General features: G+C 38.6%; 1 protein-coding gene across 2 annotated transcripts in view; it reads right to left on the reverse strand.

Moving 5' to 3' along the window:
- GRIA2 (glutamate ionotropic receptor AMPA type subunit 2) overlaps positions 1-18,150 on the reverse strand; it is a 194,248-nt gene that overhangs the window by 42,313 nt on the left and 133,785 nt on the right. For both annotated transcript variants that reach the window (XM_069557599.1, XM_069557598.1), the window contains exons 7-11: positions 4,169-4,336; positions 3,802-3,906; positions 2,998-3,108; positions 1,049-1,255; positions 190-560 (exon numbers count right to left, since the gene is read on the reverse strand). In XM_069557599.1, coding sequence (XP_069413700.1) covers positions 190-560; positions 1,049-1,255; positions 2,998-3,108; positions 3,802-3,906; positions 4,169-4,336 — 962 coding nt within the window. The remainder of the gene's footprint in view (positions 1-189; positions 561-1,048; positions 1,256-2,997; positions 3,109-3,801; positions 3,907-4,168; positions 4,337-18,150) is intronic.

The raw sequence follows: 18,150 nt of genomic DNA on the forward strand, positions 1-18,150 counted from the left end.
CAACATTCAAAGAACGTTGCTCAAATATTTCACAGGCTTACGCCGATGGTAAAAGTCTGTCCTTAAGAGTCTTACACTGCTTGGACAGACAGCCGGCAGCTGCTAACTTCTTTACAGTGAATTCATAAACACCATGAATGTCCACTCGAGACCTAAAATGCACAAAGTTGAAGCAGGCGAGTAACCAACCTTGGCGAAATATCGCATCCTTGCTGCATAAAGGCACCCAAGGAAAACCAGAGACTATTAAAAATCCCAAATTCATTAGTTGATTCACTACTTTGTGTTTCTCTTCCATCTTCAAATTCCTCAGTGTGCCACTCGTAGGGGCTAAATCTGCTGACCAGGAATAAAACTACACTGACCCCAATGTAGGCAAAAACAATGCACATCCAGATCTCATAGGCTAAAGGATCAAGAAATGAAAACACTCCTGGTTTGGACTTCTGAGGCTTCTTGATCATGATAGAGATCCCGAGGCTCATAAAGGGCTTTGAGAAATCGATCACCTCCTCTCTCACAAGGGTGATGGTTAACGGAGCGATTGCAATATCAGCTTTCTGCAAGGGAAACAGAGGACAGTAATAGAACCAGGACTCCCAGTCAGGAAGGAATCATAGTTATGCTATTGGCTCAATGGGTAGGACAGGAAAGCAGGATACAGGAATGACTATTTCCCTGGTGGAATCCCAGGAAATAATAAACAGAGGAAAAGCAGTTTGTTCCCCAAATATGCCTCCTTTTCAATAAATACAGAGAACACCCTTCTGGCTTGATTATGAGAACTACATCTGTATCCATGCTTTTGCGATCTTTGAAAAATGCATATGGCCCATAGGCTTCAAGACAGATGAAGCCTGTCTCCATTTGCATTTTTGCTTCTGACTTCATCCTTCATCTTCAAATGTTTACAAAGAAACAAGACGGTATTCCTGAGTAATGTGGGAAACCAACAACCTCAGATGTTGGTACGTTGCATGGAAGTCAAGCATTCCCTCAGCAAGAGTTCAAATGGAATGATTTTATCTGTAAGAAGAGTTGTACTTACCCCATATACAAGTTCTCCAACCATCCCATTCCATATTTTCGTGTCTGCATCCCTGGCCCCATACTTGCCATCCCCAACAATGGTCAACTTGTATTTGAACCCACAGTGTTTGGCGATTTCTGCAGCCAAGTCAACACAATAGCCCTCATATCGCTCATTGCCTTCAAGCATCTCATGATTTTTCTTCATCATAACATAGGGGGATTCCTATACAGAAAGAAAGTGCTTTAGGTGATCAAAACAGCTGTATTAATTATCTGCTCTCATTGATTCAAATCTTCTGGTTTAATTATTTTTAATTATTACCTGTTAGCTAGAGACATTGTAGAATACAGATAGTGGAAAATATGAGGAAAATTAATGATAACATTTCTGAGCAAAGATTCTCATATATCTTTCATTATATTTCATTTATATTTCATTAATATGGCTTGTACCTGGCCATATCAAGTAAACAAGAGACTCAAAAGTTGGTATACCCCCATGTCATGTTTGTAATTCTTAGGGCTTGCTGAAAAATAATGTGTTCAACATCTGTTTCAGTTAACTCTGGATTCACCACTGTCTTGTTCTAAATTAGGGCTGCCTTGACTCCAAAGAACCACCATTCACCCAAAACCCTGTATCACTACTAGTTCAAGGACAAGGTTCACGTTCTAATCAGGTCTGTGGCCAGTGATGTGCAGACTGAAAAAGTTGTTGCCATGGTGATTACAGATGCTACCCTCTCAGACTTGAGATCAAATTTCCTTTATGAGATAATATCCTAGAATTATGCTACACAGATAGCTAGAGAGTAGCATTCCTCTGCAAACACCATAAAGAAGCATGAAAAAATGTCATAACACCAGCCTAATTTTCTCCATTGGAAAGTGACACTAAGCATATGTGGGGGCCAGTGAGATAGTTCTCAATAGCATGATTAAGACAAAAATCCTCAAATACCTAGCTTACATTTATTAAGACTTTCAAAGTGCCAACCAATGTTCTTATTCAAATCCCTTACTAGCCTAACTATATTTTCTTCTCAATATTGTTATCATAATGAATCCCACCAATTCACTGCATCACGGATTAGTAAAACAAAATAAGGCTATTCTGTTGCAAAATCCTACACTATTAGTGAACCCCATTTCATTTCCTCCATTTTATTACATCAACAGCTTGTCATGATGACCTACATCTCCTAACCATCTATCCAGAGCCTCAGTGTTCAAGATCCAGTTCAATGCTGTTACTTAGCACTAGCTATGTGCCAATTACTATGTGGAGACTTGGGGTTAAAAACAAAGGAGATCACCCTTGTTTTTCAGAAGTTCCCCTTTCCACAGGAAGATAAAGAAGCTGACATTAAACCACGTATTAATAACAAATGAAAGGACAGAATGGACCCAGAATAGTGTGGAAGTGGAAAGGTGAAACATTGATGGAATACAAGGAAGGCTCTTCCAGACTTTCCCCAGATGTTCACACGTGTGAGCACCACATTGAGTGCATGCTCAATCGCTCAGTCATGTCTGACTCTTTGTGACCCCATGCACTGTAGCCTGCCAAGCTCCTCTGTTCATGGGATTATATCCTGGCAAGGATACTGGAATGGGTTGCCATTTCCTCCTCCAGGGAATCTTTCCCACCCGGGGATCAAACCCACATCTCCTGAAACTCCTGGCAAGCAGATTCTTTCCTACTGAGCCACCTGGGAAGCCCCAAACACCAGGTTATGAATTATCTATAAAGCTAAAGTTCATTCTTGAAGTGGAGAGGAAATATTTTGAATGCTTTAGCTCATTTGTGATCCCTTTAAACAGAATAACATGCTATGAATGACTGAAACATTCAAAAGCATCACCCTATCAGTTATTATCCTAAAATATAAGCAGAAAAACTAGTTGGCAGATGTTTTTCTTAAGAAAAAATAATGTCAAACAGAGGCATTTGTAGCTAATTACCAAAATAGTAGTGACAACAACTGTCTTATTCTCAAGCCCAGAGGTATCATTTCCAGAAGGGAGTTCAGTGAGGGTAACAACCATTTTGTCAACTTCGCTCCAATATCCGATCTGAAAAAAAGACACAGAAAGAGTGCACTTGGATCCACAGCCTTTCTATTACCAAGGCACCGAGTTATTTTCAAACCCATGCCTGAATCTGAAATTACACCTGTCCTAACTAGACTTGTCCTAAACACATAGCTTTAAAAATTCTAGCCACGGCAATTAGAGAAGAAAAAAGACATGTATCTTTTAGGTATGTGAATCAAGTAAGAATAGAAAGGCACTGCAAAAACCATTCCTAAAAACAGATTGTCCCTTCATGCTCACTTTTCATATTCCCCAAGGGTAATTTTCATGGGAGTGATCATATAGAAACATAAAATTCAAACAATGGCATTTTAGCCATAACAGAAGAAAAAAAATGATGACTTGAAAGTTACATGCACATTTCACTGGCTATGTTTGGTCTCCAGAACCATAACCTTTCAGCTATAGTTCTTTTTCTTCTCATTAAACTCTTTCTACCTCTGTCTTTAAAAAATGCATAATTGTTTTATTCATAGTTATTTTAAAATCATTTCAGTATTACTTACCAGAAATAGATTTTATTTAGAAAAAAGATTTTAAAATACATGTTTCTGGAGTTGTGGAGTCCATCTATGTGAATACATGTCTCCAGGACTCTGGAAGATGAGGTGGTGGGCCCACTAACCCACCTCCTCATACAGACAGAAAGCCCTCAATTCACTAATGATTTACCTTCCGGGGCCCATTCGTTTTAAGCTCCATGATGTTAATCGTATAATTTATTCTTTTTCCATTCTGGTCAAACTTGATATTGCCTGAAAGACCTTCAACCTGCACCTAATGAGGAAATGGGAAAGGATACAGTTATAAATTCACTTCAACCAGACACAAACTGGTTGACCAGAGGACTCTCCCAGGATGTAAGTCAAGGAAATGACACTCATTAGCTTTCTTTTTTTTCTTCAACCTACCTTTGTGTAGGTAGGAAATACTATTCCCTCTACATAAAACAGAAGGTATAAGATAAGAATGACTAATGCAGCAGGAAAAAAATAGTGGCCACCCTTAAGTTGCATCGCAATCATTTTCAGTGACTGACCTGTTTGAGGGCCCTTTCTATTTCTACACCTTGTCCCCAGGGCACCGCTGGATTTGCCAGACAGTCTCCTGCATTTCCCCTTCTGGAGATTTCAATTCTCTGCTTCCGTAAGTTTCGAAAAGCTTCGGTCATCACTTGAACAGCGTCATATGTCAGAGCAGAAGTATACTGAAAAGCATCACACATTTCATAAGAATGGGAGAAAATTCAAAGATTTCCTGTGCACTGGCTAACAGAATTCCAGTTGCCCACCATACGTGCCATATCAGAGTCCAAGAATTTAGACACAAGTTTGACTTCTAGAACCCTCAGAATCTAGGAGGAGGAGTATAGAATATTGGAACTATGGATTGTCCCCTTGATTCTAAACATTTCAATTATATTAACATCTCGTCTATTTCAAGTTGATGTTTTCTAGTTGTGTTGAGTTTTCATTTTTCCAACTAGTTTCTCATTGCAGTATCACTTTATGGCCTGATTGGTGATACACGGAATTATGAACTTAACAAAATAATATTTCTCCACTGTCTGAAGAGAGAGTCAACTGGAAATATGGGAAGAATACTGATTAATTTCAGGATCTTTACTCTCTAATTCCATCCCAGTGATGCTCAAATAGATCTGCAGTGTTCTATATCTGGGGTGTTTGTTTTTAAACTTCCCTAGGTGATCATGATAATCAATGAGAAGAACCACCACACTTCATGATTTCTATGTCCCCTCATGGTTCAATAATCTATGATAATATTGGTTCCAAGCTTATGATATTCAGATCTCAGTGGGGCAGCAGGATTATTTTAGGAGCTGAGGGTCAAACAGAAAATAAATACTACATGAAATAACTACTACAGAAAATAACTAAGCGCCAACATGGGCTGGCTAAGTATTCCAACCCAGGGATCAAACTCAGGTCTCCTGCATTGCAGGCAGATTCTTTACCATCTGAGCCACCAGGAAAGCCCAAGAATACTGGAATGGGTAGCCTATCCCTTCTCCAGGGGATCTTCCTGACCCAGGAATTGAACCGGTGGCTCCTGCATTGCAGGAAGATTCTTTACCAGCTGAGCTACCAGGGAAGCCTCCTGTGTATATACTACCACGTATCAAGGTATGATGCTGCTGCCAGTAATGATAAATCACATTTTAACATAAAAGCTTTACTGACTGCTGAGAAAATTTCTTTATTCAGTATTATTTTAATGTTTAAGTAACAAGTACAGTGAAGCTGGGTGAAAAACCACAGTATCACACTGACCCCACCTCTCTCATCCTCTTGAGGACATTTTTTTTTTTTTCTGCAGATATACTGTCAAAACCTCACATCAGCCTTTTTCCTCTATTGGATCATCTCTAATAGCAAATCCACTGCTCCAATATCTCCTACTACCAATAAGGAGGAAAGAAATACATAGCTAGGTAGATTAAATAGATAGATGGGTGATGAAGATAATAATGATGATGATGATGAGAGGTAATAGATAACTGCTTATTAGGTTCCTATACCCCTTCAATTTCCATCATCTTTTTTTCTGTTTCTTTCACAGGAACATTTGTTAAGACAAATTTTCTAAATTTTCACACCAACCCTCCTTGCTCTCTCTATGTGATGTCATTCATTCCATGGCTTTAAATTACATCCAGGTGGTCAAACATGACTTCCTCAGCAGTACCCTTCATGCCCAGCCCACCCTCGATCACTTTCCTTCATGTAACCTTGTTTGAAGTGAAGTGAAGTGAAGTGAAGTCGCTCAGTCGTGTCCGACTCTTTGCGGCCCCGTGGACTGTAGCCTACCAGGCTTCTCCGTCCATGGGATTCTCTAGGCAAGAATACTGGAGTAGGTTACCATTCCCTTCTCCAGGGGATCTTCCCGACCCAGGGATTGAACCCGGGTCTCCCGCATTGGAGGCAGACGCTTTAACCTCTGAGCCACCAGGGAAGACTTTGTTTATTACCTTAATATTCACCACCAGTATCTGAGTATCCTCTTCATGTATTCTTTGTCTAATTGATCTCTTCTCCCCACTAGAACAGTTACTCTAAGGAAGCAGAAAACTTATTTGTGACCACTGAATTCTCAGAGCTCAGGGCACATTGGGCACACTTAAGAGACTTACTTAGAAGGAAGGGAAGCAGGGAAGAAGAAAGGAAAAAGGGAAGGAGGGAAGAAAAAACAGAGAGAGGGAGGAAGGAAAGAAGGCAGGTCAGAAATCTTCATACAGATTCTATCTTTACAGGATTCACATTCCCTCCCAGTTCAGTGAAAAGATATATTAACAGAAATTGCAATATACCATTCAGTTCAGTTCAGTTGATCAGTTATGTCCAACTCTTTGCAACCCCATGGATTTCAGTACGCCAGGCTTCCCTGTCCATCATCAACTCCCAGAGCTTGCTCAAACTCATGTCCATTGAGTTAGTGATGCCATCCAACTATCTCATTGTCTGTCATCACCTTCTCCTCCTGCCTTCAGTCTATCCCAGCATCAGGGGCTTTTCCAAGGAATCAGTTCTTCTCATCAGGTGGCCAAAGTATTGGAGTTTCAGCTTCAACATCAGTCCTTTCAATGAATATTCAAGACTGATTTCCTTTAGGAAGGACTGGTTGGATCTCCTTGCAGTCCAAGGGACTCTTAAGAGTCTTCTCCAACACCACATTCAAAGCATCAATTCTTTGATGCTCAGCTTTCTTTATAGTCCAACTCTCACATCCACACATGACTACTGGAAAAATCATAGCTTTGACTAGATGGACCTTTGTCAGCAAAGTAATGTCCCTGCTTTTTAATATGCTGTCTAAGCTGGTCATAGCTTTTCTTCCAAGGAGAAAGTGTCTTTAAATTTAATGGCTGCAATCACCATCTGCAGTGATTTTGGAGCCCCCCAAAATAAAGTCTCTCACTGTTTCCACTGTTTCCCCATCTATTTGGCATGAAGTAATGGGACTGGATGCCATGATCTTCCTTTTTGAATGTCGAGTTTTAAGCTAGCTTTTTCACTCTCCTCTTTCACTTTCATCAAGAGGCTCTTTAGTTCTTCTTCACTTTCTGCCATAAAGGTGGTGTCATCTGTGTATCTGAGGTTATTGATATTTCTTCTGGCAATCTTGATTCCAGCTTGCACTTCATGCAGCCTGACATTTTACATGATATATGCTTCATATAAGTTAAATAAACAGAGTGACAATATATAGCTTTGACATACTCCTTTTCCTATTTGGAACCAGTCTGCTGTTCCATATCCAGTTCTAACTGTTGCTTCTTGATCTGCATACAGATTTCTCAGGAGGCAGGTCAAGTGGTCTGGTATTCCCATCTCTTGAAGAATTTTCCAGTTTGTTGTGATCCACACAATCAAAGGCTTTGGCATAATCAATAAAGCAGATGTAGATGTTTTCTGGTATTCTCTTGCTGTTTTGATGATCCAGTGGATGTTGGCAATTTGATCTCTGGTTCTTCTGCTTTCTCTAAATCCAGCTGGAATGTCTGGAAGTTCACGGTTCAAGCACCGTTGAAGTCTAGCTTGAAGAATTTTGAGCATTACTTTGCTAGTGTGTGAGCTGAGTGCAATTGTGCAGTAGTTTGAACATTCTTGGCATTGTTTTTCTTTGAGATTGGAATGAGAAATGACCTTTTCGAATCCTGTGGCCACTACTGAGTTTTCCAAATTTGCTGGCATATTGAATGCAGCACTTTTACAGCATCATCTTTTAAGATTTGAAATAGGTCCACTGTAATTCCATCACCTCCACTAGCTTTGTTCATAGTGATGCTTTCTCAGGACTTCGCATTCCAGGATGTCTAGGTGAGTGATCACACCATCGTGGTATCTGGGTCATGAAGATCTTTTTTGTATAGTTCTTCTGTATATTTCTGCTACCTCTTCTTAACGTCTTCTGCTTCTGTTAGGTCCATACCATTTCTGTCCTTTATTGTGCCCATCTTTGCATGAAATATTCCCTTGGTATCTCTAATTTTTTTTAAGCGATTCTAGTCTTTCCCATTCTAGTGTTTTCATCTATTTCTTTGCATTGATCATTGAGGAAGGCTTTCTTATCTCTCCTGGCTATTCTTTGGAATGCTGCATTCAAATGGATATACCTTTTCTTTTTTCCTTTGCCTTTAGCTTCTCTTCTTTTCTCAGCTATTTGTAATGCCTCCTCAGACAACCATTTTGCCTTTCTGCACTTCTTTTTCTTAGGGATGGTCTTGATCACTTTCCTATACAATGTCATGAACCTCCATCTATAGTTCTTCAGGCACTCTATCAGATATAATCCCTTGAATTTATTCGTCACTTCCATTGTATAATCACAGGATTTTATTTAGGTCATACTTGAATGGCTTAGTGATTTTCCCTACTTTTTTCAGTTTAAGTCAATTTGGCAATAAAGAGTTCATGATCTGAGCCACAGTCAGCTCCCAGTCTTGTTTTTGCTGACTGTACAGAGCTTCTCCATCTTTGGCTACAAAGAATATAATCAATTATTTTGGTATTGACCATCTGGTGATTTCCATGTGTAGAATCTAATATACCATTTAGTGTTATAAATTGATCCAATGGTTGATAGATATTTTTCTTGCTTATTTTTTAATATGAGAGATGTTACAATAAGGCAAATGAGAAAGTAACTTATGTAGTACAAATTACCACCTCCCTGAATCTAGAAATTGTTTAATATATCGTATCTTTAGTGTTAAAAAAGAGTGTGAAGTTATTATTATAATTTTTTCATGAATAGGTGAATCAGTTTCATTTTACCACATGAATGAATCAAATTTGATGGGAAAGTGATAGGAGGAAGAAGAAAAAGAAAATGATTTTGAGACCACAGGACTGTGACTGATGCTGTTAATTGCAAGATATACACATTTATTGCTAAATTTTCTTAAGCAATGTCACTGCAGGGATATACATGAGCCCTTCTTCACAAATCTACGTTATCTCTTGGGTGGCTGCACTTTAGTTTCCTGGAAATAACACTACTAGATGGACCTAAATCAAACCCATCTCTATTTTCTCCCCAAATCTGCAACCTCTTCCTTCAAACTGTACAAGCAAGAAATTAGTAAAATACACTGTGTTATATACCCATGTGAAAGTGAAAATCAGTCGTGTCCAACTCTTGGTTACCCCATGGACCATATAGTCCATGGAATTCTCCAGGCCAGAATACTGGAGTGAGTAGCCTTTCACTTTTCCAGGGATCTTCCCAACCCAGGGATACCAGGTCTCCCGCATTGCAGGCATATTTTTTACCAGCTAAGCCACCAGGGAAACCCAAGAATACTGGAGTGGGTAGCCTATCCCTTCTCCAGGGGATCTTTCCAACCCAGAAATCAAACCGGTGTCTTATGCATCGGAGGTGGATTCTTTACCAACTGAGCTATCAGGAAAGCCTACCATGTAGGCCATCTGTATTCCTGGATTTCTGGGAGCCTCTCCTAAGAAAACATTCTCAAATAGAGAGAACTTTCATACAAGGATATTAATTCCAACATCATTCTTAATGTACAAAAATTATAAGGAATCTATGAGAATAAAAGAATGTTTAAAAACTACGCTTTCTGTGGAAAGCTTATGTGAACATATGTGCGGAAGCATACACGTGGAAGCATTATGTGAACATTAGCTTCCCTGGTGATTCAGATGGTAAAGAATCCATCTGCAATGAAGGCGATCTGAGTTTGATCCCTGGGTTGGGAAAACCCCCTGTAGAAGTGAATAGCTATCCACTCCAGTATTCTGACCTACAGAATTCCATGGACTGTATAGTCCATGGGGTCACAAAGAGGTGACCCCACAGGACTGAGTGACTTTCACTTTCACTATTCAAACAATAAGAAGTTCTATTAATAAAGGTTGTGTTCATCGTAGCACTGTTTATAATAGCCAGGACATGGAAGCAACCTAGATGTTCATCAGCAGACGAATGGATAAGAAAGCTGTGGTGCATATACACAATGGAGTATTACTCAGCCATTAAAAAGAATACAGTTGAATCAGTCCTGATGAGGTGGATGAAACTGGAGCCGATTATACAGAGTGAAGTAAGCCAGAAAGAAAAACACCAATACAGCATACAAACCCATATATATGGAATTTAGAAAGATGGTAACGATAACCCTGTATGCAAGACAGCAAGAGAGACACAGATGTATGGAACAGTCTTTTGGTCTCTGTGGGAGAGGGAGAGGGTGGGATGATTTGGGAGAATGGCATTGAAATATGTATAATATCATATATGAAATGAATCGCCAGTCCAGGATCAATGCAGGATACAGGATGCTTGGGGCTGGTGCACTGGGACGACCCAGAGGGATGGTATGGGGAGGGAGGAGGGAGAGGGGTTCAGGATGGGGAACACGTGTACACCCATGGCAGATTCATGTTGATGTATGGCAAAACCAATACAATATTGTAAAGTAATTAGCCTCCAATTAAAATAAATAAACAATGCAAACAAATAGAGGAAACCAACAGAATGGGAAAGACTAGAGATCTCTTCAAGAAAATTAGAGATACCAAGGGAACATTTCATGCAAAGATGGGCTCGATAAAGGACAGAAATGGTATGGACCTAACAGAAGCAGAAGATATTAAGAAGAGATGGCAAGAATACACAGAACAACTGTACAAAAAGGATCTTCACGACCCAGATAATCATGATGGTGTGATCACTCATCTAGAGCCAGACATCCTGGAATGTGAAGTCAAGTGGGCCTTAGAAAGCATCACTATGAACAAAGCTAGTGGAGGTGATGGAATTCCAGTAGAGCTATTTCAAATCCTGAAAGATGATGCTGTGAAAGTGCTGCACTCAATGTGCCAGCAAATTTGGAAAACTCAGCAGTGGCCACAGGACTGGAAAAGGTCAGTTTTCATTCCAATTCCAAAGAAAGGCAATGCCAAAGAATGCTCAAACTACTGCACAATTGCACTTGTCTTACACGCTAGTAAAGTAATGTTCAAAATTCTCCAAGCCAGGCTTCAGCAATACGTGAACCGTGAACTTCCTGGTGTTCAAGCTGGTTTTAGAAAAGGCAGAGGAACCAGAGACCAAATTGCCAACATCTGCTGGATCATGGAAAAAGCAAGAAAGTTCCAGAAAAACATCTATTTCTGCTTTATTGAATATGCCAAAGCCTTTGACTGTGTGGATCACAATCAACTGTGGAAAATTCTGAAAGAAAAGGGAATACCAGACCACCTGACCTGCCTCTTGAGAAACCTATATGCAGGTCAGGAAGCAACAGTTAGAACTGGACATGGAACAACAGACTGGTTCCAAATAGAAAAAGGAGTATGTTAAGGCTGTATATGGTCACCCTGCTTATTTAACTTCTAAGCAGAGTACATCATGAGAAACGCTGGGCTGGAAGAAACACAAGCTGGAATCAAGATTGCCAGGAGAAATATCAATAACCTCAGATATGCAGATGACACCACCCTTATGGCAGAAAGTGAAGAGGAACTCAAAAGCCTCTTGATGAAAGTAAAAGAAGAGATTGAAAAAGTTGGCTTAAAGCTCAACATTCAGAAAACGAAGATCATGGCATCTGGTCCCATCACTTCATGGGAAATAGATGGAGAAACAGTGGAAATAGTGTCAGACTTTATCTTTTTGGGCTCCAAAATCACTGCAGATGGTGACTGCAGCCATGAAATTAAAAGACGCTTACCCCTTGGAAAAAAAGTTATGAGCAACCTAGATAGTATATTCAAAAGCAGAGACATTACTTTGCCGACTAAGGTCCATCTAGTCAAGGCTATGGTTTTTCCTGTGGTCATCTATGGATGTGAAAGTTGGACTGTGAAGAAGGCTGAGAGCCGAAGAATTGATGCGTTTGAACTGTGGTGTCGGAGAAGGCTCTTGAGAGTCCCATGGACTGCAAGGAGATCCAACCAGTCCATTCTGAAGGAGATCAGCCTGGGATTTCTTTGGAAGGAATGATGCTAAAGCTGAAACTCCAGTACTTTGGCCACCTCATAGAGTTGACTCATTGGAAAAGACTCTGATGCTGGGAGTTATTGGGGGCAGGAGGAGAAGGGGACGACCGAGGATGAGATGGCTGGATGGCATCACGGACTCGATGGACGTGAGTCTGAGTGAACTCCGTGAGTTGGTGATGGACAGGGAGGCCTGGCGTGCTGCGATTCATGGGGTCACAAAGAGTCAGACATGACTGAGCAACTGAATTGAACTGAACTGAACTGATATTTAAAAAAATAAAATAATGGTTATGTAGCAATACAAATTATACAAGCTATAAGATAAGTGAAAAACAACATTACAACTAAATATTTTTCAATAGAAAATTAGAATAGAAATAATTGCATCCCATCAACAAAAAAAAAGAAAGAAAAATAAACAAATGATTAGAATAAAATAAGAGGGAGGAAACATACATGATGATATTTCCTTGCCAAGTACTCTACAATATCCATGTAGCTTTTAAAAAATTTGTATTATATCAAAGGCATTGCTTTAAATCATATTTATTTAAGAAAAGACTTCTTGGAGAAATAGATATATCATGACAGCTTTTATCTGCCTCACATATCTCTTTTCTCCTAGAGGAAAATAAACTGATTAGTTTGCTTTCTTATACAGCAATCTGTCTATTGCTAGTTTAATTCTTATCATGAAGTTTAGGTCACTGAATTAGAAACAGAAGCCAGTATTGTAGTTTGTACTCAGGAATTACAATCATAGTTAAAAGGCAAACTCTTTCTTGAGTCACCCTGCTCATACTACTAGAAGAAATCTACAAAGTCATCTGCTAGATGTTTCAGAGTCTATAAATGCTGGTGAACTACATTAAAAAAATAAGATGAGGCTGAATCAACTAAAAGCATTTAAGTCCATGCAGCATGTTACTATTATGATTCAGGGCATGAGCTCACTAAGAAGAAAAATCCTTCCAACCTTTACCAAATGTTCAAATCTAATCACGTCTCAAGCTTATTATCATTGTAAATTAATAGTCACAATCATAGACTCAATTCTGGGCTGAGAGAAAATCAACAGCCTCTGTATCCAGAGCTCCTTCTGGTTTATGTTCTGCATATGTGGCTCATTTATTTTTCTCAACAAATATGTTCACATTTTTGATTGTATAGTTAAATATTTCAATTTTATTCTGCCATTCACTAAACTAGATGTAAATTAATTTGAAGGGAACATGATGGCGATGGAACAATCTCCTTCCTTGAAAACAAATGCATCATCTCTGTCCTGATGTTTATGTTCTGTGAAATTCCTCAGCTGACTTGGAAATTTATATTTCAGTGGGGTGCCATTATATGCTGTGGTGCTCTGCCACAATCGCTCCTATCCACACTTGAAGAAGAAATCTGGGGAAACATTTTTACGGTCCGTTTTCCAAATGCACTTTTTATTTCATTTTAAAGTGTATCTTTATTGAGACTCATTTTTCAAAAGTAAAATGATCTATGCATTTTAAATATGTTTGTTTTGCCCAATAGTTATAAGATATTATTCGACAACACATTTCTCTACTCACTGATAACAAAAAATGTTAATCTTATAGACAAAAAACAAAATGAGAAGAAAAGAAGTTCTGTATACATTTAAAATGCGACAAATATACAGAGGGTAACTAGGCTGTAATATAAAGTTTTATGGGTCATAGTGACAGCACCTATTCTGAAACATATGTTATATGCATGGTGCTTTAAAAATAGGGGGAAAAAAAGAAAACATCATTCAAAACCGAAGTACTAGGCTTTAGTATTATGAAACTGTCAAAATTTCCTATGAATGGGTATTTCCATATCTTCCTTGACACTTGAAACTGAATTGAGTATGGTTTAGAAAGCATTTAATACAGCATCTTCTGATCTCTATCAGAGCTGCCTCAAGCTCTGATTACAGCATTTACTACTCTGTTGCCTTGAGCAAGTTAACTGCAGTGTCTGTGTGCAAAGTGTGTTATCAACGAGATAAGCAAAACAATGTCTCTTCTATGTCATAGTGGAGTTGGAAAGGTAAGTGAGGGAAAAAGGAAGAATTCAAGCAGACTTAGTTCTCTATGTGTCAAACATGAGCCGGGTAGTTTCCTAGAAAGACCTTAAAAAAAAAAACAAAAAACTCTATGCAACAAATACTTTTATTCCAATGGTATAGGTGAAGTTTACAAGTTATCAAGTTATATTTTTCTCAGGGTCACAAAAATATATGGCAAAAGTGGAATTTGAATCCCGATCTCTTCATTTCAGGGATAATGAGGTGACGGGCTGTCCTGGTTTGCCTTGGCCTGTCCCAGTTTTGGATCTGAAAGTTTGGAGTCCAGGCACACTGGGACTGCTGGATTTTGAGTTTTAAAATACACTAAAAATCAAAGTTATTGACCTGCATGTTTGTCTTCTCTTTTCCTTTTATTACTATCTTGTTACAAAATTAGCTTGTATTTACACTGTTTTGAAAACCACCATCCTGATCTATAAGACTCTGATCCAATAAGTTCAGAAAATAATTTTCATGTTGGCATATTAAAGGCCCTGAGAAATCCTGCAGTAACAATTCCAGTTACTTTAATTGGTCAGCATTGCCCAAACTAATAACCATTTAAAATTTTTCTTTAACATCAATTAATTTCTATAAAAATAGCATTTGTATAACATACTTTGGGCTGTCAGAAGTTTTATAGTCTGATACATTTTATACAGCCATTTAAAAAATAGCATCATTCAGTTAAAATTATCATAAACTAGGCAGACGCTTCGGCTCAGAGGGTAAAGCGTCTGCCTGCAATGCAGGAGACCTGGGTTTTATCCCTGGGTCAGGAAGATCCCTTGGAAAACGAAATGGCAACCCGCTCCAGTATTCTTGCCTGGAAAATCCCATGGACAGAGAAGCCTGGTAGACTGCAGTCCATGGGATCGCAAAGAGTCGGACACGACTGAGCAACTTCACTTTCACATTCATTACAAACTAAATGATATCTCCCTAGAGAATCACATAATATAATTACACTGTTTCTTTATCACCAAATTATCAACATTGTCAAAAATGATGAGCTCTAGGAACAATAATTAAGCTTGTAAGAAAGTTTACAAAGTGTCTCTTTTCTTTAAGCTTCTTGGCAATGGCCTGAAATCAACTAACACCATAGAAAAGAAAAAAAGAAATACATTATAAACTTAAAATTATTCACTTCTCTTAATTTCCAATTCAAGTGAAGTCTACCCTCTGGGAAAGAGCTGTCTGTGATAAGGTCATCTCTACTTTCCTCTAAAGCCTTTTAAATACATGCCCTTTGTAGCTTCACTGAATAAAATCACAGAATCTTCATTAAGATCCAACATCACTGGAACAACAGGAACTCTCACTCATTGTCAGTGGAAATGCAAAATAGTACAGTTATTTTGGAAGACAGATCATTTCTTACAAAACTAAACATACTTGTATGTAATCAAGCCAACACACTCCTTGGTGTTTACCCAAAGGAGTTGAGACATGAAGCCCACTCAAAATCGTCATACATGTTAATAGCAGCTTTATTTATAACTGCCAAAACTTGGAAGCAACCAAGATAGTCTTCAATAAATAAAAGATAAATAATGTGAGGTACATGAAGACAAAAAGGAGTTAAAAAGGAGTGAGCTACCAAGGCACCGAAAGACTCAGAGGAATTTTAGATGTAAATGACTAAGTGTAAGAAGCCAATCAAAAAAGGGCACATAGTACATAATTCTAACTGTATGACTTTCTGGAAAAGGTGTAACTATGGAGATAGCAAAACGATCAGTCAGTGGTGGCCGGGTGTTGGTGGTGGGAGGAGGGATAAATAAATGAAATGCAAAGGGCTTTTAGAGCCATGGAAATGCTCTGTGTGAAACAATAACAATGAAAGCATGCTATTATCTATTTATCCAAACCTGTAGAATGCACAAGGCTGAGAGTGAGTGGGCTTTTCTTTTCTTTGTTTATTTTTATATTGGATTTTAATTTTATTCACTTCCATATAACAGCATATATAAAATGTGGCACAGAAAAAAACATTTATGAAATTTGCTCACTCCCTTGAGATTGGCACGGATTACATACTTTAGAAAAAAGAAAAAGCCAACGATGGAAGAATTTTCATCTCTAAGGGTAAATTTTATTTGGAGATAGCCAAAAGTCATTTTCAGACTAAGTCTTGTGAAATGTGGTAGGGAAAAGCCTGAACAAAACAAACAAACAAAACTGAAAAAAGGGTGAATGGTAACATAAACTATGGACCTTGGGTAATTACAAGCCATGTGTCAACACAGGCTCCTCAGTTCCAACACATGCATCACTCTGGTGAGGGAAGTTGATATTGGAAGACTCTGTGAGGTATAGGAACAGGGTACATATAGGAAATCTCTGTACTTTCTGCTCAATTTTGCTGTGAACCTAAACCTGCTCTAAAAATAATGTCTTAATTGTTGTTTAGTTGCTCAGTTATGATTGACTCTTTGCTACCCCATGGACTGCAGCATGCCAAGCTTCCCTGTCCTTCCCTATCTTCCAGAGTTTGCTCAAACTCATGTCACTGAGTCAATGATGTCATACAATCATCTCTTCCTGTCATCCCCCTCTCCTACTGCCTTCAATCTTTCCCAGTATCAGGGTCTTTTCCAAGGAGTCAGCTCTTTGCCTCAGGTGGCCAGAGTATTTGAGCTTCAGCTTCAGCATCAGTCCTTTAGTATTCAGGACTGATTTCCTTTAGAATGGACTGGTTTGATCTCTTTGCAGTCCAAGGGACTCTCAAGAGTCTTCTCCAACACCACAGTTCAGAAGCATCAATTCCTCAGCACTTAGGCTTCTTTATGGTCCAACTCTTACATCAGTGCATGACTACTGGAAAAACCATAGCTTTGACTAGACAGACCTTTGTCGGTATAATGTCTAATGTTTTTGCTTTTTAACACTTTGTCTAAGATTGTCACAGCTTTTCTTCCAAGGAGCAAGCTCTTTTAATTTCATGGCTTCAGTCACATCTGCAGTGATTTTGCCCAAGAAAAAAAGTCTTTCACTGTTTCCATTATTTCCGCATCTATTTGCCATGAAATGATGGGACCGGATTACACGACCTTAGTTCTTTGTTGAGTTTTAAGCCAGCTTTTTTTTCACTCTCCTCTTTCACTATCATCAAGAGGCTCTTTAGTTCCTCATTGCTTTCTGCCATAAGGGTGGTGTCATGTGCGTATCTGGGGTTATTGCTGTTTCTCCCATCAATTCTGATTCCAGCTTGTGTTTTGTTTGGCCCAGCATTTTGCATGATGTACTCTGCATACAAGTTAAATAATCAGAGTGACAATATACAGCCTTGACACATTCTTTTCCCAATTTTGAACCAGTGCATTGTTCCAAGTCTAGTTCTAAATGTTGCTTCTTGACCTGCATACAGGTTTCTCAGGAAGCAGTTAAGGTGGTCTGGTATTCCCATCTCTAGTTTTCCAGTTTGTGTGATTCACACAGTCAAAGGTTTTTTTTTTTTTTTTTAATTTATCCTTAAGTCTTGATTAGAAAACTAATAAAAATGCAACATCTTTATAAGCACAGAAGATGTATCACATTTCCAAGAGTGAAAAGACAGCTCCATTGGCAAGAAACCAAAATGAACATCTTTTCTATTATTATTTTCTTTGAATAATAAAAATAAGTTTTTAATTCACTGGGAAGAAAGACTCTTGAAAATAAAAAGAATATATTGAAAACAACATACTCAAATCAACACATTGTCTGGTTTTGATTCACCCACTGGTAGGTAAAGACTTTCCTTAGAGGCCGATATTTCACTTTGTTCACTTCTTAGGAATCTTCAAACAGCTGAAATTTCCTTATTTTTGTAGTCTGAACAATAAAAACAATATTTTCCAGGGTTATTTAAGAACTGATTCCAGCAGAGGTGACCAGCTACAAGTCACTACAATCTTTGATAGAAGGAGGAGCTATTTAAGGGTCATAAATTTGGCAAAAATTACCAAT

This window comes from Ovis canadensis, chromosome 17 (assembly GCF_042477335.2).
Source record: "Ovis canadensis isolate MfBH-ARS-UI-01 breed Bighorn chromosome 17, ARS-UI_OviCan_v2, whole genome shotgun sequence".
NCBI lineage: Eukaryota > Metazoa > Chordata > Mammalia > Artiodactyla > Bovidae > Ovis > Ovis canadensis.